Below are 24,883 nucleotides of genomic sequence, written 5' to 3' on the forward strand. Positions count from 1 at the left end.
CATCATTCTCTTTTCTCAAACTTCTACAGCAAGGAAAGGCTAAGGTTTCTAAAGATTAAGCACCTAGGATTCAAATTGTAGTTTTCTTCCAAATTTCTTTGGTATCTAGGCATGTATCTCTTCCTTAAACTGATTTTATACATAGCATGTGTTTAAATACTATCCATGTGGTTTAATTGTTTGATTTTGAATATGGGTTGAGGAATTTTGGAATGTTATTGTGTATATTGATTTCCAATGATTTTAGATTGGTTGTTCATTCTGTAATCTCATGGTTTTGAACTAAATATATGCATGGGTATGGGAATTTTAAGGCGAACATGGGTTTCCCCAAATTTTATGGTTTAATGATTTGGAATGGGCTTTAACCTCAACCTAACTTGTGAAATTGGTTTTGGACATGGAAATACACGTGATTTAATTCACTTTTGGAACCTTGCATTGTATAAAAGGTTAATGGAATACAAAATGATTTTAAAAGGCCTTGGTGTCCATGGATTGGTTTTTAATTAAAAACTTTGGGGTCAGTTTGGCTTAATGATTTTGGAATGGCATAATGGGATTGCTTGCAAGCTTAATATTTGGTATGATGATACCAACGGTAAATTCTTAATTAAAAGACTCCTTAGTAAATGGATGAAAATGTGTAAATAGTTTTAATTTAGGCTTAAAGGGGTTGTGTAACTCATCGTGGAAGGTGTAGGTCCCGGGAGGTCCAATACTAAAAACCACATTTGTTGGCATGGGGGTCTTGGCGACCGTGTGCATAGTTCACACTTTATATGTATTTTGAAATGGCTGGGGTCAGGGCTTCCATTTCCTTCCTCAGATTTTATTAATTTGTACAGGTAACATGCATTGGGGTCTTCCCAATAGGGGAAACTGGACCCATATATCCTATGGGTGTCATTAGGAAGGTCAGAGCTACACCGTCCAGGTTGATGATATTAAATCCTATGCTAAACTTTATTCCCTATCCCGACATCTTATTTATATATATATATATATATGAACATATATATGTATGTATGTATGTATATAGAATGTGTGCACGTGCTTTTGATTAGATTTGGACATGGCATTTTATTATTCCTTCCCTGAGTTCCTGTAACACCCCAACTTAGGAAGGAGTACCACATCAGCAAAACACAGGAGGGATGCTGGGTATATAAGTAAGAAAGCCTTACTCCCTAGTGACGCATTTTAAAACTGTGCCGGCCTGGGGCCAGATCGGACAATATCACTAGTGGGATGGGGAGTTACAGAGGTCTCTCAGGATTTTGTAGTTTATGATGCCCGTCATGACCAGGACCTCGGGTCAAGTCATGATAGAATGGTATCAAATCCACTCCTGTGTCAACCATGTAAATGTGGGCCGGGCACCAAATTGAGTGTAGGTGAATCCAGATAAGGTAGGGCAAACCTCAGTCCTGAGTGTAGGTTTAACCTCCGGTCTGAACCCCAAACGCTATACGGTGCTCATAATCTCGAAAGACCACAAGTTAACCCATGATTGGTACCTGTTGCAATAATTGAGTAATAATACTGTGAAAATATGGAAATTTGGCGGAAACTTGCCATAAGGTTAAAAACTAAAAGTAAATACTCAATACAAAAATATCTGTCTAAAATACTCTAGTCTGAAAGCCTCTAACTGTTTGAAAGTGGAGTTGATAGGAAAAGCCCCCAATCAACTCCGATTACTGAAGTACTGATAAACTAAAGTAATAACTTTCTCCTCGAACTATGAGGACTCACTAATAAGTCTGTTGCTGATAGGCTGGGCTGCTAAGTACGGTCAGGAGAACATGTGTTTGAACCTATGATATAAGACATCATAGCACAAAGAAAAGTATGTGTCAGTACTTTGAATGCACTGGTATACTAAGTGAGGTAGGTTGATATTCATGGGTTCATATGCATGAACAATAAATGACTGAGTAACATAAACAGAACTGAATGCGAGTACATGCATAAATACATAAACTGTAACTGAGGTAATGATAATACTGGATACTGAGTTCTGAATACTGATTTATTGCTATTTGAATTTTACTAATACTGTATTATTGATAACTGGGCTATATCTGATGGTCCTGATTCTGTAAAAATTTTCTGAGTTATATACTAAGTTGGGTGACTATATCAGATAGTCATAAATCTATAGAACTGAACTAAGTTCTATACTGAGACTGAAACTGAAACTGTGGGAGGTAATCATCTAATTGACATGCCTTTTTTTAGAATAGATTGGGGTCCAATGTGTAACCCCAGATGGAAGGGTTTTAGTACCATACCATGACTAAAGATAAGTTGTGAGTTAACCCTCTCTGACAGAAAGCTCTTTCATCAACCCTCGTTGGTAGGAAAACTCATATGAGATATATCAACCCTAGTCTGGCAGGAATATATCTCAACCTATGCTAACTACGTAGTTTTGTAATGCAAGGACTGTTACTAAGGGTCAAACCCTATGCTGACAGGAATATCCTCATCCCTAGGTTCGCTCGGTGCTGAATCCTACTCCCAACTGAATAGACACTGAACTGATTTCTAGTCTGTACTAGGCTTGACTGAGCTGTTACTGATTGTACTATCTAATTGAACTGAACTGAGTCTACTGAGTTCCATTAATTGATGGAGTTTTACTGAATTCTATTAATTGACTCAATACTACAGAGTTCTGTTAACTGACTGAGTTTACTGATGTCTGAACTAAATACTGTACTAGAACTATGACTGATTTCTGAGTACTACTGTTTATGACACTACTAAGGCTGTTTTGTAACTATTGTAGCTCTAGATAAATAGCTAAGTTTTTGGGTATTGAATACCCCTAGGACTCGGCAGCATGAAAAGTAAATCATAGCATAGACTTGAAAAGCATAACCATGTGCGCTTGTTCATAACTCATTCATAGAGATATTTTATCAAATACTTGCATGATATAACTTGCACATAAGCTAGCATTTCCCCTTTTTAGTTCACATGAGCAATTTATCAAGCACTTGCAGAACACAATCTATGCACATGATACTAAACAATATATGGGCATCATAACTTCAATTCTAATTTCACACATTCAAGGCTTTAACAAGAATTCACATGATACTAAACATATATCAATTAACTCCACATGAAACTTGTAGTGACATGGATTTAGAACCCCAATTAATCATTATCATCATGAATATAATAAAACCCAACATGGAATTCATGAAATCAATACACTTGAATTTTAGAAATAGCTTTTTGGACTCCAAGGGTGGAAGGAACCCTTGGATGAACACTTCACATACCTTAACAATTAAATTTTGAAAGATTGATGATAAGTTATTGAGCCTTGAATTGAATTTGTAATCTCCTAGAGTTTTTTCTTGAGATAAAAGAGTGTAACTTGCTTTGTGAGGGCTGAATTTCGTATTTCAGGGGCTAGGTCAAAGTGGGGAAAATGTCTCAAATACCCCTCTGGACGTTGTTTTTAATTACTGAAAAACTAGCCTAACAACGCACAGACCGACGTGTCTTGTCTTTGGCATCAACGTGATGGTCAACGCACTGTGTTGAGTCCTTAGCGGTTCACTAGAATTTGCACTGGGATTTGGAAAAAATATTCATCGATGAGGTGCATCAAGATCGCGTTGATCCACTAGTTTGAGCTTTCAAATGCGTTCCAAATGAAGTCGGAAAAATCCAAAACTTATCCAAAAACATCCACTGACATTCCTGATCATGATTCAACCTAAAAATCATTACTTTAAGGTCATGAGGGTCATGAAATAGAGTCGTTAACCTACGAAGGGTAAAATAAATTCTAAGTGTAAACACTTAGCTGAAATTTCTAAGTTTGAGACCTCTTTTTAAGCTTTAATGAACTGAGTTAAGCTTAGACTTTTTTTGTGGGGTCTTACAATATCTCCCCCTTGGTTACATTCATTATTGAATGAGGCTGACTAAACTGAGAAAAACTAATAGGCTGAGCTTACACACTAAGCATGCATATCTAATACATGGAACACCTGACTGAAGCTACTGATAAGCTGAGTTTTCAAACTGAACATACATATCTGATGCATGAGTACATGACTAAAATGATTCATGAATGCATGACCGAATATGCAACGATAATGGATACCAAGTTTGTAACTGTAACTGAACATGGACTAAGCCAATCTAAGGAAGACTGTTACCTTAAGCTGACAATACTAATGAACTTGAGATCATTTACTAAACATACATGAATGGGACTACGAGAACATAACTGAAACTGAAACGTGTTACATGAACTGAATATCATAAACTAAACTGAGCCCCTGAATACATGGTTTACGACTGAGATTGGAACTTGAGGGTCCACCTATGAGTACCCACTACTCCAAACTAGATTCGTTACATAAGCAGAAAATGGAAGGTTTAGGTCCTGAAAGCTCGAGGGATTATAGTGTATCTCCTCCTTGGGACATTAGGTCCCCTGAAGAATGCTGACTTGGAGATGCTACGGAAAACTGAGATGATGCACAGGGCACCTACGAACTAAATTATAACTGCATATCGGGGTTTTAAACTCGCAACCAAATGGTTGCTCGATCTTGAAATAGTTACATTCATGAGACTTCAGATAGTGGGACTAGATGGAAGAATGGAAAACCTGACCATACAAACATTTTTCGCCTAACTGCTAAATAGAATTACTGGTTTTGTGGACTAACTTATGTTAAAACTTATATTCGAATGGAGACTTTCTTTGACACTCTTTCTATAGAGTTCTAGTATCTTTAGAGAGCAAGGAGTCGTGACATGGCTAAATAAAATAGTTGAATAAGAAAATCACATCCTGGCTAAAATTCTGTAATATGAGTCGGGGCCTACAAAATATCATCTAAGATAAAGGGACTAAGCCTTATGTACTGCAACTACAAATTTTCAAGCTTAGACTTATCCCTTGAATACTCTCTCAACTATACTCTCCACCTTAGTACATCACATCACCTGAGACGATTGAAAAATATTCACATGGGTGTTGAGCACGAGTGCATAAAGTTGAGCACGAGTGCATAAACTTACTAACTTATCTGATTATCTAAATTGCTGATAGCTGAATACTTGGTCATGTAATATTGAACTGTACTTAGAATGAATAACTGGACTGGAACTATAGAGTATCATGCATACGAGGTAAGGACTAACTGGGTAACATGACATAACTGAGCATGAATTCGTGAAAACTATATTATTTGAGAAAGAAAGACCAAGCGTATAACATGACTCTGAAATAGTCTGTAAACTAAGGTACTGAAATACTGATAACTGAATAATTGATAACTGTATGCTATGGTCAAGCAAATCTGAAATTGAACTAAGTTACTGATCTGATTACTGGACTGGGACTGGGACTGAGACCATAACTAAGACCGCAACTGAGACTGTACTGGAACTTAATACTGGGTTCTGATAACTCTACCTACTGAGGTCTAATCTAGACTGAATTGTCCTACTATGTTCAAGCCTACTCAAATCTCCAAAATGCATTTATCCACTTACACATCAACATGACATTCAAGCCTATCTCCATAACTACAGCCTCGTGTAAAACTAGCATCCAATAATCTTTTCTTAACATGAAACATTTAATCTCTCTCTTCTAAGCAATTGCTTATTGCTATATTATTTCATAAGGAGAGTTCAATGAAGGTTAAAACATGATGACCTGAAGCATGAATGGCACTATACCGAACTTAACACTTAACTGAGGCTTGAGGAATAGGACATCAACATCCTTGATTTTATCAAGAAATCTAAAATGAGGATTTACATGATGACATATAAATTTAGCTGATCAATAGGAGTATAGCATGATTCATGGGAACTAAGCATACTGTAAGGCAAGACATGAGTGCATGAGTCATGAACTGCATGACCTGAGCTTGGAGTTTCTGTGTTCATGAAACATGATACGTAGCACTGCGTGATCTGGAACTCCTTATACTAGGAACTATAAGTATGCATGATTTTTGATTATGTGCACAAATATAATCTGTGATCATAGAGATGACATATAAGGCATGAGTGGACATCGTGATAGCTGAAGTACAAAACTTTGCACCGAGGTAAGGACGGGTTAGGAATCATGCCTTCCTACTACTTTTCTACACATACAGACATTACTATTAAAATCTATAAGCCTAACTAGGTTACTTTTTCTACCATCTCCCCCTTAGCTTAAAGCTGTTATTCTAAGTCTGTGAATAACTTAATAAACTCTAAACCAAACTAAAATCATGTTACTCTAGAGTCTGAGATATGAATGGTAACCTTTACTAGTACCACAATTCAATCATGTAGATGTAGTTTTTGTTTCGGGTACACAATTTGTATGTTTGCACAAACACTTCAACACAAGTTCCAGATTAATTCAAGAACATCAATGAAGTTTTTAACACCTTCAACAGAATTTCAACATGAACTATCAAAGAAGTTTATTATTTTAAAGAAACAAGATGGAGCATAAACAGAACTAAGTCCTCTATTTTCAAAGAGTATCCTTAAGGAATTAATTTCTCTCAAGTACCCGAGGTTGCGAATGTTTTCCTCCCAGGATAAAATGGCTCAAAATCAGAATATAGCAGAACCTCAAACCTTCTAATTCATCGAACACACTAAAAGGCTGATGATCACAAAGAGTTTTGTGAAAGTAGAAGAGTGTTTTCAATAATGAAAAGTTTTTGTAGTGCCTAAGAAAAAAGTACAAGTATTTGTAGCCATCATGTGCCCCTTCAAAAAGGAAGCAACGGTTCATCGAAAAGGTATATCACTTCAAAACAGTCATGTCTGTCCATTCTAAAATATTATGTCTTTTCTGAACAGTCACCTCCGACTAAATAGTCACCCCTTTTTATGAAATAATATGTCATTTTCTCGAAAGGTTGAATCCCTTTCGAGTTGCATTTTTGCATACATGTTCAAGTAGAAAAAAAATTGTTGGATTTTCAGATTAAAAAATTTTCACTTGGTTTTTCCAAGTTTCAAATCAACTTTGTCTAAAACATTAATCTCATGGATCCAAATCCAAAGTCAAAGCCGAGCCAAGCGAGCGACGACGATGATGCACGATACATCTCTTAGTTCTTGCCTCACAATCCACTTGAAGAGTGTTTCTTAATAAAAACACAATAAAGTTGCTTTCTTCCACCAATGTGGGAGAAGTATACTTTTCTTTAGTGAGGACACTTTTCTTTTAAGTGTATGCCCACTTTCCCTCCAAGAATTACCTCTATTTTTCATTACACATCCTATTGAACCCAAAAATCCCCCACATGAATGGGAAATGGTTATTCCTTATAAAAATTTATGGACAAGTATGTTATCATCTACTAAAGACTGATTGCATCAGGATAAGTAGATTTCCCTATGAACTTTTCGTAGTGAACATGAATCGGATGTACTCGGTCAATCAATAGATTTGATATCTTTAAACTATCAAGCTTTAATATACACCTAGACAACATATGTCACACAACCAGCCTTTTACCATTTATGGTTCTTACAATTTTGTTCATTTCATACATGAACACGTCCTGGTTTCATGAGAGCTTATAGAATAGGCCTTTACTAACATTTTTCTTAAAGCGGTTTCCACTTCACCCTCACATAGGTGATTTCTAAATGTTCAATCCTATAGATTAAACTATTTGGTTAAATCTGTCAAATTTAGGAAGCCGAGGGAGTGACGACAACAATGGCGCAAGGCACCTCTTGATTCTTGACTCACGATCCACTTGAAGGAGTGTTTCTTAATAAAAACATAATAAGTTGTTTTCTCCCACCAATGTTCGAGAAGTATACTTTTAAGATCATGCTATGCTTTACTTTTCATGTTATCGTGTCCTAGGGGTATCTAATACCCAATAATCTAGTTGTTTACCTAGAATTACAGTAGTTTTAGAATAGTCTCAGTAATGTCACGTACAGTAACATCCAGTCAGTACAGAACTCAGTATTCCAGTCAACAAATAGAACTCAGAACACTCAATCAGTTATAGTACTCAGTGAACTCAGTCTGGTTCGATCAGTTAACACGATCAGTAATAGTTCAGTCTAGCCTAGAATAGATTAGAAATCAATTTTTCAGTTGGGAGTAGGATTCAGCACCGAGTGAACCCAAGGATGGGGACTCACCTGCCAGTAGAGGGTGTGATCCTTAGAACTAGTCCTGGCATTCCAGAACTACGTAGCCTGCGTAGGATGAGATATCAACCTGCCAGTTGAAGGTTGATGAGGTGTTCTACCTTTCAGTTGAGGGTACTACCATTCTCGTTTAAAGAACCTGCCAGATAAGGGTGACTCAGCATTTGTCTTTACCCGTGGCACGGTACTGACACCTTTCCACCTGGGGTTACAGGTTAGACCCCAATCAGTTTAGAGAGGGGTATGTCGATTAGATAATTACCTCCCACAATTTTAGTTTCAGTCTCAGTATAGAACTCAGTTCAGTTCTACAGAATCAGGGCTGTCAAACATAGTCATCCAGCTCAGTATAGAACTCAATTCAGTTCTACAGCATCAGGACTATCAGAGACAGTCATCCATCTATCAGTAATACAATTATCAGTAAACTTAGATATCAGTCATTAAGTTATCAGAACTCAATATCCAGTGTTACTATGATCTCAGACACAGCGTATGTAGATATGTGAACAGTATTGCATAAATAATGTTTCATCAGTTTCAGCTATACATGTACTTTTATTCAGTTATATTCATGATATTCAGTCAGTTATTGTTCGTGCATATGAACTCTTACATATCAGCCTACCTCACTTAGTATACCAGTACATTCAAAGTACTGACGCATACCTTTTCTTTTGTGCTATGGTATTTTATATCATAGGTTCAGGCGCACAGGCTCCTAACTGAACTTAGACGCCCAGACTATCAGTAGTAGACCTAGTGGTGAGTCCTCATAGTTTGAGGACAAAGTTATCATATCATTTCATTATTTTAGTATTCAGTTTATTTCAGTAGTCAGATTTAGTTGAGGGCTTGTCCCATCAACTCTATATTCCGACAGATAGAGGCTTTCAGACTAGATTTTCAGACTGTATTCAGTTGTACAAATTATTATTACAATTGGTATTCTTTATCAGTAATTCAGGTTTTGAACCTTATGGTATTTCAGCCTATTTTCCACATTTATTACAGCATTGTTACTCAGTGCTCACAGCAGATATCAGTCATAGGTTAGTTTGTGGTCCTTCAGGGTCATAAGAACGGTATGGCTCTGGGGTGCAGACTCAGGGCATTACAATCCTTTAGCTCTAGAAGACGTACTTTCTAGTCGAAATTCCCCACTTTAATTCTTAGGAGACGCACTTCCTAGTCTTGGTCATTTAATTTTACTCTCAAGAGATGCATTTCTTGTTCAGGGTCTTGATTGATCATTGCAATATACAAGTAATTATAATTGGATTTGACATTCACAAAAGTCCTCTGATGATAAACTGGGGCAGAAAATCTAATTCTTGTCGTTTGGAACTTTAATTTTCTAGGAAATGGAATCTCTCTTTATAATAATCTTTGTTTGGAATAATTTTCTTTCTAGTCTTGATGTGATTTTAGGAGCCCGCCTGAAGAACAGGATAAATAAATAAAAAGTCAAGCAACAAGGTGAAGAAGTTGAAAGTTAAGCAACAAAGTAAAGAAGTTGAAAGTCAAATAATAAGGTGAAGAAGTTGAAAAACAAGTAACAAGGGTGAAGAAGTTGAGACTCAAGCAACAAGGTGAAGAAATTGAAAGTCAACAGATTGAAAAATAGCAAGTCAGGAGCCCGCCTAAAAAACTGGGTGAATAACGGAAGGTCAAGCAGCAAACTGAAGAAATGGAAAGCCAAGCAACAAGGTGAAGAAATTGCAAGTCAGGAGCCCATCTGAAGAATGGGGCAGTGAAACTCAAGTCAAGAGTCCTAATGAAGCTGCATAGATAGGACTTTTGTAATTTCATTTATATTTTAACTTGTAATTTTTATTTCTGATGTAATGACAGAGCTGTGGACCGGAATCTCGATAGGACCTCACTCAATCCTCCAACTCGGTTGTCCTTCTTCTTTCTATTTCTTTCTTCAAATAATGGTCGGATCAAAATTTGGTCTCGTTGTCTACTTTTTTGTCTAAAAACACTTTGTGCTTACACCCAAAAAGGGGCATGATGTAGACACCTAATTTTTTCCTCCCGAAGTTTAATTTTATTCATTTTTAGCTCACTTTACCATGTACCTTCACCACATTCTACACTTTCTCCACAAGAAAACAAATACAATAAATCCAAACAAATTAAATCCCTAATTCCTAATATTTCCATATCCTAACTAATTTTTATACCCCTACCCCCACCTCACCACCCTTACCCCAACCTCTATCCCTACCTATACCCACATGGACCTCCTCTATTTTCCAATACTTCCATCAATACACACAGGGGATTTTCCATTTGGCATAATACAAAAATATGCAGAGAAGAGAATTTATAGGGGGGCTCCTCCATTTTTCTTTTGGATTCACAGAATACCCACACAAACTCAACACACACGCACCAAAATATGGATAATAGCAACAGGACACACAAATGATACACACCCTTTTATTTTTGGATTCATATGATACAATATAGTGAACGTCGGTGCGTGAGGGATTAGGAGATCGAAGATCTTGAGAGAGATCGGAGATCAAGAAATTAGAGAGAGATGAAGATCAAAAAATATCACTGGCCAGCATTTTTTGTCGGAAATAGCATTCTTTCTCCAGAAAATCATCGTTGCCATCCATTTCTGCTTGTTTCGGTCACCATTGGAGCTCACCGAAGTTCCGACGGGACGGTAACTGTAGATTTCGACCCTAACCCAACTCAAATCAGTCAATTTGACCGGTTTTGGGTTTAATTCCTGTGAGGTTCAATCTGATTCTAGCAAGATTCAGTTTAATCCCGGTAAAAATTTTGTCTGCTAGTCTCAATTTTTTCTCATTTTTTGTTTTGGGTGTTCACTATTCGTCGTGGGTTTTGAGTTCGAAACAAATTCCAAAAATTTTCGTGTTAGAGTTGGATCATAGTCGAGATTTGGTACCCGTTGAGGCTCTCGGGATGACTTTTATTTCTCATCTTAAGTCAATCGAAACTTTTTGAAGTCCAGTTCTCAACTCTACTCTTTTATTATCATTGTGCTTGGTGGTTGTGATTGGATGATTCTGTTGATGTTTGATATTGTTTATCCATGAATATTAATCATGGCATGCATTTGATGTTAGCATATGTTTGGAATATTGCTTCGTGTGAAAATTTATTAGGATAAAGGAATTTAGGGAGGGATTGATCTTTGATAAGGTGAAAGTTGATTATTTTTTATTTATTGTTGGATATTGTTGAAATTGATAGTATCATGTTTTAGATTGTTAAATGGGTAGGCAAATACTAAGTTTGGATTGGCAAATTATAGAAATGAAAGATGGTGATTTTTTGAATGTGTGAATGTTTGTTGAATGGTTCCTTCTATTTTAATGTACAAAATTGAGAAAATATATTCATTTTATCGGGGAATGCCCGAGGTCTTATGTACTTATTCATCGGGGAATGCCTCAAAGTATCATGTACGCAGAGGAGGGTCGTGATCAAGCCTCGAGGCATAGGGTAAAGCATTGGAGCATAGTTTAGGATTAGTGTAGGTTAGCATAGGTTTACATTCAGTACCTTTTTGTTTTAGGTTTGTAATAAATTAGACTGGACACCAATTTTGATTTTGTTTGTTTGATTGTTTATTTCGTGTTTATGTGTTTGTTGGTTTATACATTCATAGTGTTCATGCTAGCCAATATACTCTACGAAGCAATCGTGGTAGAACCACGGGATCGAGGGGTGCCTAACACCTTCTCCTCGGTCAACAGAATTTCTTAGCCAGAATCTCTGTTCGCGGATAAGTTTTAGAGTCAAACCATTTTAAAAAGGATTTTCAAAAGTGACTTTGCACACCCGATTTATGCCAAGTGGCGACTCTGAGTTAATTATAAAATTGAATCATTTTCGAAGCCACTTTACTTTTTTGTCACTTAATAATAAAAATCCTTTTTGAACATTTAAAATCCAATCTTTTAGTGTTAAAAAGGGTGTGACAGTCAGCTTTATTCAGATCCCTTAGAAAAATCTATCCTTTCCCTCTAGTCGGAACTACGTTTGACTTGATTCCTGGTTCAATGGTACACATAGGCTCCCTAACAGCTCAGTCATATCACCCCAAAAAATGGAAACTTAGGCAAAATTTTTTGAGAAAGAATCTCAAAAATCCAGAAGAAAAAAATTTGTCCTTCAAAAGTTAGAATGAAGGATCATAGAAAGATGCAACTAAAATGAATTTTGAAAAGAGTCTCCAGATCCCCACCGAATTAACAACACAAGACTTGTCTCAAACGTATTTAACTGGGGCAGAGCTTCATTCATAAGTTCAAACTCTGAGAATCCCCAACACTAAGAGGTCCCAATTTCTTCTATGTTGGGGAAACTACTTTTGACTTGGTTTCTATTGCAACGGAATACTTAGGCGACATATCGGCTCGATCTATTACCTAGGAAGCAGAAACTGGGCAGAATTTTAGAGAAGGAATCTCATAAATTTCAAAGAAGAAGTTCATCCTTTAGAAAAGTCAAAATAAAGACTCTTGGGAAAAAATCTCTAGATCTTCGAGTAGTTTCAACTTTTTCATCAATGAATCAATTCTTACCTCAAGATATCTAACTGGGGAAGAAATTTTGAAAGGATGACCTCAAAATTTCAACCGACCCTCATCTGTGAGTTCAAAACTCCAAATTCCTCTACATCGAAATATCAGAGTCAACTTCAAAGAAATCTCCAGCTACAATAAAGTCTAAGCAGACCAATCCTCAACTATGATGAATTTTTAAAAGTCATCTTTAAACGCTCTAGTTACAATGACGAAGATCTCAGGAGCTTGCTAGCAAATGTCAGACATGTCAAGCCTCGTTCATTGAGTTAGTGCATGGCGGATAATTCTTTCAGTCTTTTTTCAAATGAAGGCAAGAGGCTGAATATGACAAGCACTTGGAGAATGGCAAGAAATGGCAAGAAAGGAACAGAAGATCGAAGAAAGTCAACGCATATCAGTTTTATAAAAACTAACAATTTTTTTGTGGGTGCAGGTTGTCCTAAGAATGAAAAGGATCAGCAAAAGACTCCAATTTCTCAATATATCCCTTTATTCGAAAGGAATACAATGAAGTTGAACACATGAATTGACAAAGAGGAGCCAAGGCACAAGACTAGAGCCGAAAGCGTCAGAGCTTTCCAGAACTAACAATCTTTTTGTGGTTGCAGGGATCGACGGATGGGGAGTAAATGAGGACATGCTTCTCAAATCCCCAGCGAATCATAAAGATCAAAACGAACACATAGTGTTCGAAAATGATTTGTTGTTGTCCTCGGAGACAGGGACCAACTGTTCATTTACAATTGAAAGACCCCTTATTTATCTCTTCCACATAGAAAAGGCGATGTTGATGACAAACAAAGTCGATCTATCGAATGTTTTATTTAAAACTTTCCCTAAATTTGACCGTAAGGGATACTATATCTGCGAACTATTTACCTCGTAAAGGAGCCGGCATAACATAATGCATGTAAAAATGATTATTTTCCTTGTTTTGGAGTAACTATTGGTATAGGAAGAGTATTTTTCAGATAACACGGAAAATTTTGAGTCAAAATGCAATAGAGGGCAAAACTTATCTGTTTTAAATAGTTTAAGGTACTTGTGAGCTTTTCCATTTATTATTATTTTTATTTTTTATTTTTATTTTTATTTTTTTGGAGGAGAAGGGGACATAGAGAGTAGAAACTATATACCACCAAAAATCAATAAACTTGAACCGTTGACCTCCAAAAAGTCGTCCTCATTTGTTTGTCATAGTGTCGGTTGACCAATTTTTCGTGTTAGCCTCAAACTACAATTTGGTAGGAACAAATTTACATACATACAATTAACGTGCTCTCAACTACTAGCCAAATAGCCACTTAATTATAGTATATAGTTTCTTCACACCTACATTTCTCAATTTCTCTCTTACTAGTTGTTGTTTCTTACATTAAAATCTTTCTCCCATAAATACAAGCAAACTCCTACAACATTAATCCCATCAACATTATCAATGGAGAAGGAGAAAAATCGCGGTCGCAATAATATTATTCCTCGATTATCAGGGAATTCTCCTCGTTTACTAAGAAGCAAAAGTGGAATGTCACTCCCAGAAATTCACAAACTCGACTCTGTTCCACCAAAACTTGTCAATCGATCAAAATCAACCACGAAATTGCGATCTAATAATAGAGGAGAAGAAAATGTCAGTCTAAGGATGATGATCAAGAATAACAAAAAATCACAAGAAAATGATAGTACTTTTGCTAGATTCTTACAACAACGCGATGATGGAGCAAGATCAACAACAACAACAACGTGTGTTATTACTAATAATAATTCGCGATCTGCATGGGCATTGTCACCAGGGCGTCCTTTGCCTATAGTCCCTAAGTCACCTAGCTCGAGGAAGTTGAAAATTGACGCGTCTAAAGACATCACTGGTAGTGGTAGTGATAGTAGTAGTGGTGGTCGTGGTGGTCGTGGTGGTGTTGCTGGCGTTTTAAAATATTTTAAGCAAAAAAAAGTTTCACCAGTACTAGAAGAAGATTTTCATCGGTATCGTCTTATGAATAATAGGTTAGTACAATGGAGATTTGGCAATGCTCGTATTGAGGCTTCTATGGCTGCAATCAAGAGGGCTGCACAGGTAATAGTTTGCAACATTTCCAGTAATGTTATTTTTGTAATGTGCGTGCATATTTGAGTTAATTCATTTACTGTAAAATTTAATTTTATAATTTTGGTGCAATAAATTTAATTAAAGTTGGACGACTATATATGAATCAACAATGTATGCTTTAGTATAACAACAACAACATCATATCTAGTGTAGTCCACAAGTATGAAGAAGGTACGTAAGATCAATGTATGCAGACTTTAGTTTTACTTTTTTTCGGAATAAGAATATTGTTTCCAATATATACCCTTGAAAATGTATACTTGAGTGTAGTTCCATTAATTTCCCATGAAATGCATATTCTCATTATTTTTTATAATTTTGGTGCAATAAACTTAATTAAAGTTACATGACTATATATGAAATCAACAATGTATACTTTAGTATAACAACAACATATCTAGTATAGTCCACAACTGAAGTATGGAGAATCTACATAAGATCGATGTACGCAAACCTTAGGTTTACTTTTCCTGAATAGAAATACTATTTTTGATAGACCCTTGGCAATACATACTCAGTGTATTTCCCTTAATTTCTAATGAATTGCATATTCTCATTATTAATTTTCTTGGTGATGAAAACAGAAGAAGGTGTTCAATGTATGGTTAAGGATCTCAATTATGAGAAACTTTATTGCTGAGAAGAAAATTGAAGTCCAAAAATTGAAGCATGATATAAAAATAAACAATATAATGAACTCTCAAAGTTGTCTACTTAGGGAGTGGCAAAGAATAGAGTTGAAAAATTCTGAAGCCATTGGTAGGGTGGCCAGAAAATTATCAGCAATTTCTCTCTGTCTTCCACTTGTTGATGGAGCTGAGGTACTTATTCTTACCCTCTCTCTCATTTATTTTTACTTATTTGTACTGGACTTTGCACGTCTTTAGAGAAATAATAAATGAAATACATATTCTATTGTAAAATTCATATTAGTTGGTGAAAAGTCTCATTGAACATGAAGAATATGAGTACTACTTAAGCCTTAAGGGTACAAAAAGATCACTTGATATGTTAGTATGAATAAGTAAAATTAAAAATATATTTTTAATATAAAGGATAAATAAAAGTGAAAGGAGAAAGTATTTTACTAAAAATGTCTCTTAATTATTTAGTGGTGGTACCAGAAAGCGACCATTTCTTTCTTTAGTTTCTCTTTTTGTTTTCTCCCTTTGTTAAAACTCGATCGCATGTTATTTATTTATAGCATTTATTGTCTTCAAAATTTAATTGCATTCAGTATCCTCAAAATCTGCTGGATAGTTCGAATGATCATTTTCATTGGAGTAATGAACACTTACTTCACTCACCACTAATGGCATATATTTTCAGGCATAATACATGGGATTAATTATTTAAAGCATAAAGATTAATATATGGGAGAAGATTAATTAATTCTCTACAATTTGGACAGGCAAAAGTTATGTCGGTTTATGATGCTATGATCTCGGCTGAGGAAATTATGGACAGTATCCAGGATTTAATTATGAATATGCAGTGGCAGGTAATGAAAAAAAATTATCCACAAAAAATTTTAAGCCTATAAATATTCACTATTAAAAAGATGTATGTTCATCAAAAATTGGATCATTGTTAACGTATTTCCGAGGAGTCAATTCTTTCGAGATTCGCTTTTTTATTCCTTAAGTAGTGATTAGAATAGTGAAGAAACTAATAATCCTTTTTTGTAATTGTTTTGGCAGGTTGAGCAATCATGTTATTTGCTCACACAACTTATAGTAATTTTAAAGCAGGAGGAAGAGTTCTTGGAAGAGCTAGAGAGTCATTTAAAAACAGTTGATTCTTTAGAGGTCGGAGCTTTTATTAATTTTATTTTAATTATTTGATGAGTATTAATTTTATTAAATGTGCATACTCTTGTTTGACATGAAAATTAATTATCGTCGTACCAAACACATCTTACATTGAGTATACATTTTCCTTTAGAGTGGCGCACGAAGTATTTGGGTTGCGTTTATGGAGAGTTGGAAAAAATTGCTCTTAAATATATCTTTTATTATGATATTTTATTTTAAAAAGGTCAAGACTTCATTCAAGTTTTTCTTAATGGAATTAAGATTTCATTCATTGAATATGTGATTAATGTGCATTTTCAATATTATGTCTTAAAGAGTATTCAAATCTTCATGTTCTTTAACACGAGATTTTGAGTTTCACGTGTTTATCATTTCACTATCAAAGCATTTTAAAAGTAAAACACATAGACTTTTACTCCATGCATATGCAATTTATCTGGTGTGACGTGCATAATTATTTATTTTTTTTAATTTTGTAATTACATCTTGAGCGGGATGAAACCAAATGTTCGATTTTGTATTAGAGACTCTAAATACGAGATCGACTATAACCCTTAGTCTTCCAAGCTAACAGTGTTAGTTCGAGATTTACTTGTGTAGATCTTAAATCTTTATTTTTTCCTTTTTGGTGGCAAGAGTTGCTAAGTAGTGACTTTTTTGTGAGAGCGCAATGTTGCCCCACTACAACGTTTCAACGACTAGCCTTTTCTCATCTTTAATTCGCCACAAAAAATGTCTATTTTTCTGTTTTATGGTGACTTATTTGTTACTCTTGGTATAGATTTAGTACATCTATAGGGGTACATGTTTTTCCAAAATCAATGATCTCTTTTGATGTCCAGGTAGAAGAGGAAACCCTGAGATTACATTGTATCCAGTTGGCTAAAGAGAGGACAACAAAATGGGAAGGAGCTTGATGTTGAAGACTTTTTTCTTATTACCCAACACACATTTTTGAAATCCACTTAATATCATTATGTTTTTGTTGCATTTTGTAACCCTTAACATCAATATCCATTTGTTAGTTCACGAGTTTATGACAACTACGAAATAATTTCACATATGATGATTCAAAATTCAAAACATCTGAAATTCCACTCACTAAAGTTTTAAAAGGAAATATTGACTTATCCTATATGATTATACCAATCCCCCACAATTGAAAAGACAAAACAAAAAGAAAAGGAAAGCTCAAATCTCCAATTATATTAACACTCCACATTGACCTTTTGTGTCAATGAAACAACACCAATTGAATTGTCACCACCACTACCGGGCAACTTCCTCTTGGGTTTGGCCTCTTGCAACATGGACACAACATCCCTCATGGAAGGCCTGTCAGCCGGGTTCCGGCTAGTACAAAGCAATGCTATCCGAAGCATCAACATCATTTCCTCCCTCACCCGAGGACACGAAGCGCCAATATTTTTATCCAACACGTCGTTTATACCATTTCTACTCTTCATCTTGGACCTCACCCAATCTACAATGCTATTTCCATCGCCGAATTCTGAATCTACTGATCTTTTTCCAGACAAAACTTCCATTAGCACCACCCCGTAGCTATAAATGTCACTCTTCTCGTCCACTTGCAACGTATATGCATATTCTGCACCATCAAAGATATAAACATAAAAAGTTGAATTAGTAATCTGAAAAATAAGACAAATAATTATCTACAATTATATAGAGCGTATAAAGGTTAAATCCTAGACATATTTGCTAAGACTATATTTGATTTGATTTGGTTAACAACTAGTACTAACAAATAACATAGTTAAATGAGATTATTATCTATCTTGCACCAGAAATTCAATTATCATAACATTTTGGCTTTTATAGTTCAGAATATTTGACTTTTGAGTTTAAATAAATATGCCTTTTTAATTTGACTTTTGCTGACATTTGTGTCTTTCAACTTCGGGTGTATACAAGCAGATACTTAATTATCATAAAATTGAATAAGTTGAGACATACGTTTTACGTGGCAAATCGCGTGAGATGCGCACGTCCTACATATCAAATATTTGTCATATAAGATGTTTGTGTCTATTTATTCAAAGCATAATTAAGGGCCAAGGGGCCAATTCATGCGCAATAGTGCCCATGGTCCCCTCAAAAGGTAAGAACTCTAGTAAATCACGGCAAGATAAAGAGCCCAAAGAAGAGAAGAAAATGATAATGGTGGTGCCACCCTTACACTTTTGCCAAAAGTTTTACTATTAATGTATATTATTAATGAAAACTAAACCTTCTTAAAATATATTCATATGAAAATTCGGACCATTATCAAATATCACAAATAACAATAATAACGATATTCATTATCTTAAAATTATTGATCCATCTCCCAAATTAAGGACAATATGAGCGGAGTTGAAATTTTTAGCTATGAATTCAACAATTTTTTTATGAACAAACAATCCGTAAAGCCAAGATCAACAGAAACATCCATCTAAACGAGCTCAAATTGGGCATTTCCGACAAATTTTGAGTTTAGGAGTCGGAGTTTTAGCACTAGACCAAAATATCAACCTAGCTGGGAACATAAGTAGAAGAGTTAACCCCTAAAGAGTAAGGTAAAGTGTAATGCCTACTAGAATAAGTACTTTTTTTAATCAAAACTCTCTATTTATATATTAAAAAAATCTTAGTATGTTTAATTAATTTATTCAAAATTTTTACTAGAATTCAAAATTCATAAAGTTTAAATTTTGTACTAATTAATATATAAATTTTGGGAAAACATATTCAAAATTTTCTTTAGAATATTGGTGCGTAAGTAAAAAATGTAACCTAGCTAGTTCTACTAGTTATAACTATATTGTGCCATTTGGCACTTGTGTAAGCAAGAAAGATTCACAAAGAAAGTGGACACATTATAAACGACGACGAAAAATCATGAATATCACCATTTTATGACATTGACATACCACGCTAAGCACGCAAGTGATCACCCTTTTTGTCACCTTACATAACGAACTAAACCGACAAGATCACGAAACATTTTAGGATAAATTTAACGCCACAGAAAAATGCATATCTTTTTTTATTATTATTAAAATAATAAGCATGAATAATTCCAACATTTTAGTTCAGGATAAAAAGTTTTGTGGGAAATATTTTTATGAAGATTGTTTTTTAATATTTGGTTAATGAAGAAAAATATTTTTCAAAAATAATATCTTTTTTTGATAACCGTTGTGTTCAGACAGTTAGCTTTCACACGTCTCGATTAAATTCACAGGATACATGTCCTCTCCCAGCACATACCTGATAACTTTGTCCACAATGCTAGAACGGATGGAGTATTACCTAGTGTTTTTTTGCCTCTACTGAGATTTGAAGCCATTAAAAAATCATACTAACAACCTATCTATCTTCAGAAGGTAGGAGGTAAGGTAATGTTGCATATGAAGCGTCCTTCCCGAACTTTATGTGTCATTTCATTGATTATATTAGTGTTGTTGTTACTAATATTGTCAAATCGGAAATATTTTGATGAATTTTTGTCTTAGAGATAATATAATGTTTGAAGCGGTAGTTGGACAAGTAATATATGACTTTGACACGAGAAATGTGATCTTCAATGATGTTTTTCCGTGGCACCCTAGAAATTGTCGCTAAAAGTACTATTTTAGGGGCAACTAAACGAATTGCCATTGAAATTAGAAAGTAGTAGTTATTTTATTGACTACTAGCTAGGCCACCACGTTTATAGTATCAAAGATTACGATCGTACAACACATAAGAAATTATTAGGTTTCAAATTCACTCATGCTCGCTCTAATTCAAATTGTATCTTCTTGATTACTGTTTGATCGTTGAAAATAATTTTTAAAAGTAAGTTAGATTCGAAACATACCGGGTGCGATGTAGCCATAAGATCCAGCAATCACGGACATTGATTCGTCACACTGAATCAATTTAGCAACCCCAAAATCAGCAACCCTAGCTTCCATTTCAGCATCAAGAAGAATGTTGCTAGGTTTTAAGTCACGATGAACAATGACAGGATCACAATCATGATGAAGATAACAAATCCCTTGTGCAACACCAAGTACAATTTTGTACCTAGTAAACCAATCAGCCAACAAATTCGCATCTTTGTTCTTGCCATGTAATAAGTCATCAAGGCTACCATTAGGCATGTACTCGTACAACAACATAGTACACTCGTTGTTACTACAACAGCCTAGTAATCTCACTATGTTCCTGTGTCTCACATTGCCTAGTACATCAACCTCTGCCAATACGCCACGTCGTTTCCTCGTTGTCTCCTTCTGCTGCTTCCCTGCCCATAGCTTCTTCACAGCTATGATCTCACCACCTGGTATTTCCGCCTTGTACACTGTACCTATAGACACACAGAGGTGGATTCAGAATGTAATCTTTTAGTATTCAAGGTTCCAACTTCTTTGAAAATATGAGTCCAAAACGTAATATTTACACTAGTGTTTATGAGATTTTGCATTTTTTTTTATTTTCAAGTTCGCAAGCACTATAGATCATGCACTACCTACATGCGGACCCCTTTCTGAGTTCAAATTGGAAATTGTACACTTGTACTTGTAGACAGATGTAGATCTAGAATATAATCTTAGTATTCAAGATTCCAACTCCTTTGAACATAGAGATATTTCACATTTTTATTTTTTCTCTATGTTCAACATAACTAACAATATAGATCACTCACTACCTGCGCACAGACAGTGACGGACCGATGGTATATACTATGGGTGCTTAAGCACCCACTGAATTTCTGATAAACATTATTACTTATGTATAAAATATAGCAATTTTTAAACTAAAAACAGTTGAGCATCCATGATATAAAATTTTTGGATCTGTCACTGTATGCGGACCCCATTTTGAGTTAAAGGTGTAAATTGTACATTATAGCTATAGATAGAGGCAAATCTAAAATATAACCTTAATGAATTTAATGTCAGAGTTATTTGAACTGAGTTCAAAACTTAATATTTATAATAATTTAAAGGCAAGATTTAATCCTTCTCATATTTATAATAATTTAAAGGCAAGATTTAATCCTTCTCATACTTTTGAATTGGAGATTTTTATTGGTATAGTCCACACGACAACTAGTCTAGGTGATGTTAGCATTTGAAAAAATATGTACACCCCCCAATTTTGTATAATTTTCCCACCACATATATTTAAACAAAACATGCGGGTTCAACTGAACTCATTACTAACAATATATATCTGTTCAGTACCTGCAGACCCCATTCCGATGATCTTGTCTGTAGTTGTTATGCTTTCGAGGACATCATCTGCCGTGAAATTTAACCTTTTGAATGCTGTTAACTTCCACGGTCCGATTTCCTTGTCACATGGAAACCTTCGGTTGTACTTCAAGTGGAAACATCGGATGGCCACAATGAGGACGAATAGTACTACTCCGAATGTTGCAGAGGTGATCCAGACTATCAATGCACCATCAGTTTTCTTAGAGTGGTTCGAAAAATCTACTTTTCCATCTTTCAGTTCATCCGTCCTGCACGGATTGTGTATGATTGTACCACAAAGGCCCTGATTTCCTACGAAGGATGAAGGATGGAAAGTTGAGAATATGGACCCTGACGAAGGTAATGGACCAGTGAGTTGATTATATGACACGTTGAAATGTTCCAACGTGCTAGACTTTTCGAAATTTGAAGGGATAGTCCCCGTGAGGAAATTATGTGATAAATCAACGTCTGTTATTGAAGGAATCGCGGAGATTTCCCAGGGAATGATTCCAGTAAGCGAATTTTGCCTAAAATTAAGTGAAATAAGCTTTTCACAATGCTCAATGTCCCATGGAATGCTTCCATTGAGATTGTTTCCTTCGAGTTCGATTTTGTACACATTTTCACACCCTTTGAAATCAGGGATTCTTCCAACAAGGCCACTGTAACTTGCTGAGAAAATCTGTAAACTCGGGGCATTCCAGATATTTTCAGGCAAGCCACAACCAAAAGAATTCTCCGAAATGTTCAAGTACTGCATTTTCGGGGCATTTCCAAAGTCTTTTGGAATTGTACCCGAAAAGTTGTTCTTGCTGATGTCCATGTAGGTGAAATTTGGCAAAAACCCGAATCCTGGTGGAATCGAGCCATTGAGTTTGTTGTCTTGAATTCTCAGCCTGGATAAAGCTGAGCAGTTCGTTAAGGATGAAGGGATCTCACCAGTAAACTCATTCGAGAACAGAATGAGTTTAACCAAGTTGTTGCTGAGGCAAAGATTTGGTGGAATTGGACCAGACAAAGTGTTTGAGGAGACATCAAGTTTTTGCAACTTTGCGTTTGATCCCAACTTTTGTGGCAAAATTCCAGTGAGTGAATTGTTCCAAAGAGCTAGCAATTCGAGATTTGGTAACTCACCAATGCCTTCTGGTATTTCACCAGATATGTTATTGTTCATCAAATACAACATGTTCAGCTCTTTTAACTCTGAAAATCCTGATGGAATTGTCCCTGAGAGATGATTATCCGATAAATCCAGTAATTTCAGCAATGTGAGTTGAGAAAAACTCGAAGGAATTGGACCGATAAAATGGTTCTTGAAAAGAAGTAACGATTCAAGACTTGTTAAATTTCCGAGCTGAATTGGAAATTCACCAGAAAGATTTGCCTGAGAGATATCAAGATAGGACAAATTCGATAGAGAGGAAAATTCAGCAGGTACATTGCCAGTATAATTGTTGTATCCAATTTCAAGATGATCAAGTTGATCTAAGGCACTCAATTCCACTGGAATTTTACCACCAAGTAAATTTCCAGCTAAGTGTAGGAATTTCAACTTCTTGAAATTTCCATAACTCGCAGGGATTTCACCAGAAAAGTAACTGCCACCAAGATTCAGATACTCAAGAATTTGAAGTCTAACAATTTCTACAGGCAACGCGCCTGTAAAACTGTTGCTATAGGCATTTAAGTACGCGAGGGACTTAAGATGAGTTATCCCGAGGGGAAATGTTGAATTAAAAGAGTTGTGACTAATGTCAAGTGTTCTAAGAAATGGAAATTGGAAAATGATTGTTTGTAATGGTCCATCAAATGAATTTCCACTTAAATTTAAGTGGTGTAAGTGTACCAAGTACCTAATTTCTTGTGGAATTTTACCACTAAGATTCCTTCCTGAGAGATTAAGTGTTGTAATTTGACTTGTTTTGTTGTCACATATGATGCCTGACCATGAACACCAAAAGGGTTGTGAACCAAAATTTGAGAAAGTTGTTGTAGGATTCCAATCTTGAAATGTGTTGTTTGGATCTTGAAAAGAGGATTTTAAGGACAAAAGGGAAATGAGTTGAAGAGGAAAATTTGAAGTAGAGAAAACAAGTGAATTTTGTGTGAGAAAGAACAAAATTGTAGTGAGAAAGAGGGGAAGGAAATGGTTCATGGTTATGAGGGTGTAGGAAAGTTTTGGTTAAGAAAAATAGGGTGTGTAAAGATGAATGGTAAATTTAAGGGAAGTAATGTTTTGATGGTTAGAATTTGCTTTTTGTTGTGTGTTGGATACAGAGGGTGTTTCATGATGATTAGTTTCTTGTTTTGTTTTGTTTGGTGTAAAGAGAGAGATGAGGAAAGGAAAAGAAAAAGGTTCATATGTATAATCCCAAGTATTTAACTTTTACTTTAGTAATCTTAATTTATGTAACATATGTTTTTTCATTTTATCGGAAAAAAATACTTTATTTTAATTTATATGAAATTGTTTCACTAGACATAATATTTAAGAAAGAAAAGAATGTTTTTGAAACTTATAATCTAAAGTAAGTTGATGGTATTTGTGTGATAATAACTTATTTTGGGAAGAATTAAATACAGAATTTATAGTTAATTTGTTACTAAATATAGAAAAATAGAGTATCATTCATTTTGGATTGACTAAAAAGAAAAAAGTGACATATAAATTAGCATAAAGAGTGTTATATTTGTATATTTAGAAATTACTTTAAATTTTGTGTTTACTTTTAAAAATGTATAGTTGTATAAATGTTTAAGGCTTATTCAGAGATAACTTTCAAAAAATCTTTCATTTCTTTTTATTGGTGTGTCCAATAAAATAGTGTCACATAAATTAAAATAAAAAATAATCATAAATAGGAAACATCTCTCTCTATATATATATATAAAAGCAAAACTAAATGCAAGACAAGAAGCTACGTGGCATGATATTAAAAAGCCACTTAG

The 24,883-nt window shown here is 35.1% G+C and overlaps 2 protein-coding genes across 2 annotated transcripts; one reads left to right on the plus strand and one right to left on the minus strand.

Annotated features, from left to right (window-relative positions):
- Window positions 1–14,107: 14,107 nt before the first annotated feature.
- On the plus strand, window positions 14,108–17,743 carry LOC107871064 (QWRF motif-containing protein 7). The gene is made up of 5 exons (XM_016717863.2): window positions 14,108–14,835; window positions 15,453–15,689; window positions 16,280–16,369; window positions 16,569–16,676; window positions 17,525–17,743. Exons 1-5 carry the CDS (start codon window positions 14,200–14,202, stop codon window positions 17,597–17,599), a joined length of 1,146 nt encoding a protein of 381 aa, XP_016573349.1. The 5' UTR covers window positions 14,108–14,199; the 3' UTR covers window positions 17,600–17,743.
- Window positions 17,700–24,306, minus strand: LOC107871063 (leucine-rich repeat receptor-like protein kinase TDR). The gene is made up of 3 exons (XM_016717862.2): window positions 21,920–24,306; window positions 20,548–21,039; window positions 17,700–18,291 (listed from the first exon to the last, which is right to left on the minus strand). The coding sequence occupies exons 1-3, from the start codon at window positions 24,087–24,089 to the stop codon at window positions 17,891–17,893; spliced, it is 3,063 nt and encodes a 1,020-aa protein (XP_016573348.2). The 5' UTR covers window positions 24,090–24,306; the 3' UTR covers window positions 17,700–17,890.
- Window positions 24,307–24,883: the final 577 nt, after the last annotated feature.

The sequence above is a fragment of the Capsicum annuum genome, chromosome 5 (genome assembly GCF_002878395.1).
Source record: "Capsicum annuum cultivar UCD-10X-F1 chromosome 5, UCD10Xv1.1, whole genome shotgun sequence".
Lineage (NCBI taxonomy): Eukaryota > Viridiplantae > Streptophyta > Magnoliopsida > Solanales > Solanaceae > Capsicum > Capsicum annuum.

Excerpts from the sequence above, each read along its gene's own strand:
- LOC107871064 (XM_016717863.2), top strand. The coding sequence starts at position 14,200 with ATGGAGAAGGAGAAAAATCGCGGTCGCAATAATATTATTCCTCGATTA. Across the intron at positions 14,836-15,452 it reads CAATCAAGAGGGCTGCACAG|AAGAAGGTGTTCAATGTATG; the intron begins GTAATAGTTTGC and ends TGATGAAAACAG. Across the intron at positions 15,690-16,279 it reads CACTTGTTGATGGAGCTGAG|GCAAAAGTTATGTCGGTTTA; the intron begins GTACTTATTCTT and ends CAATTTGGACAG.
- LOC107871063 (XM_016717862.2), bottom strand. The coding sequence starts at position 24,089 with ATGAACCATTTCCTTCCCCTCTTTCTCACTACAATTTTGTTCTTTCTC. Across the intron at positions 21,040-21,919 it reads CATCGGAATGGGGTCTGCAG|GTACAGTGTACAAGGCGGAA; the intron begins GTACTGAACAGA and ends GTGTGTCTATAG. Across the intron at positions 18,292-20,547 it reads TTATGGCTACATCGCACCCG|AATATGCATATACGTTGCAA; the intron begins GTATGTTTCGAA and ends TTGATGGTGCAG.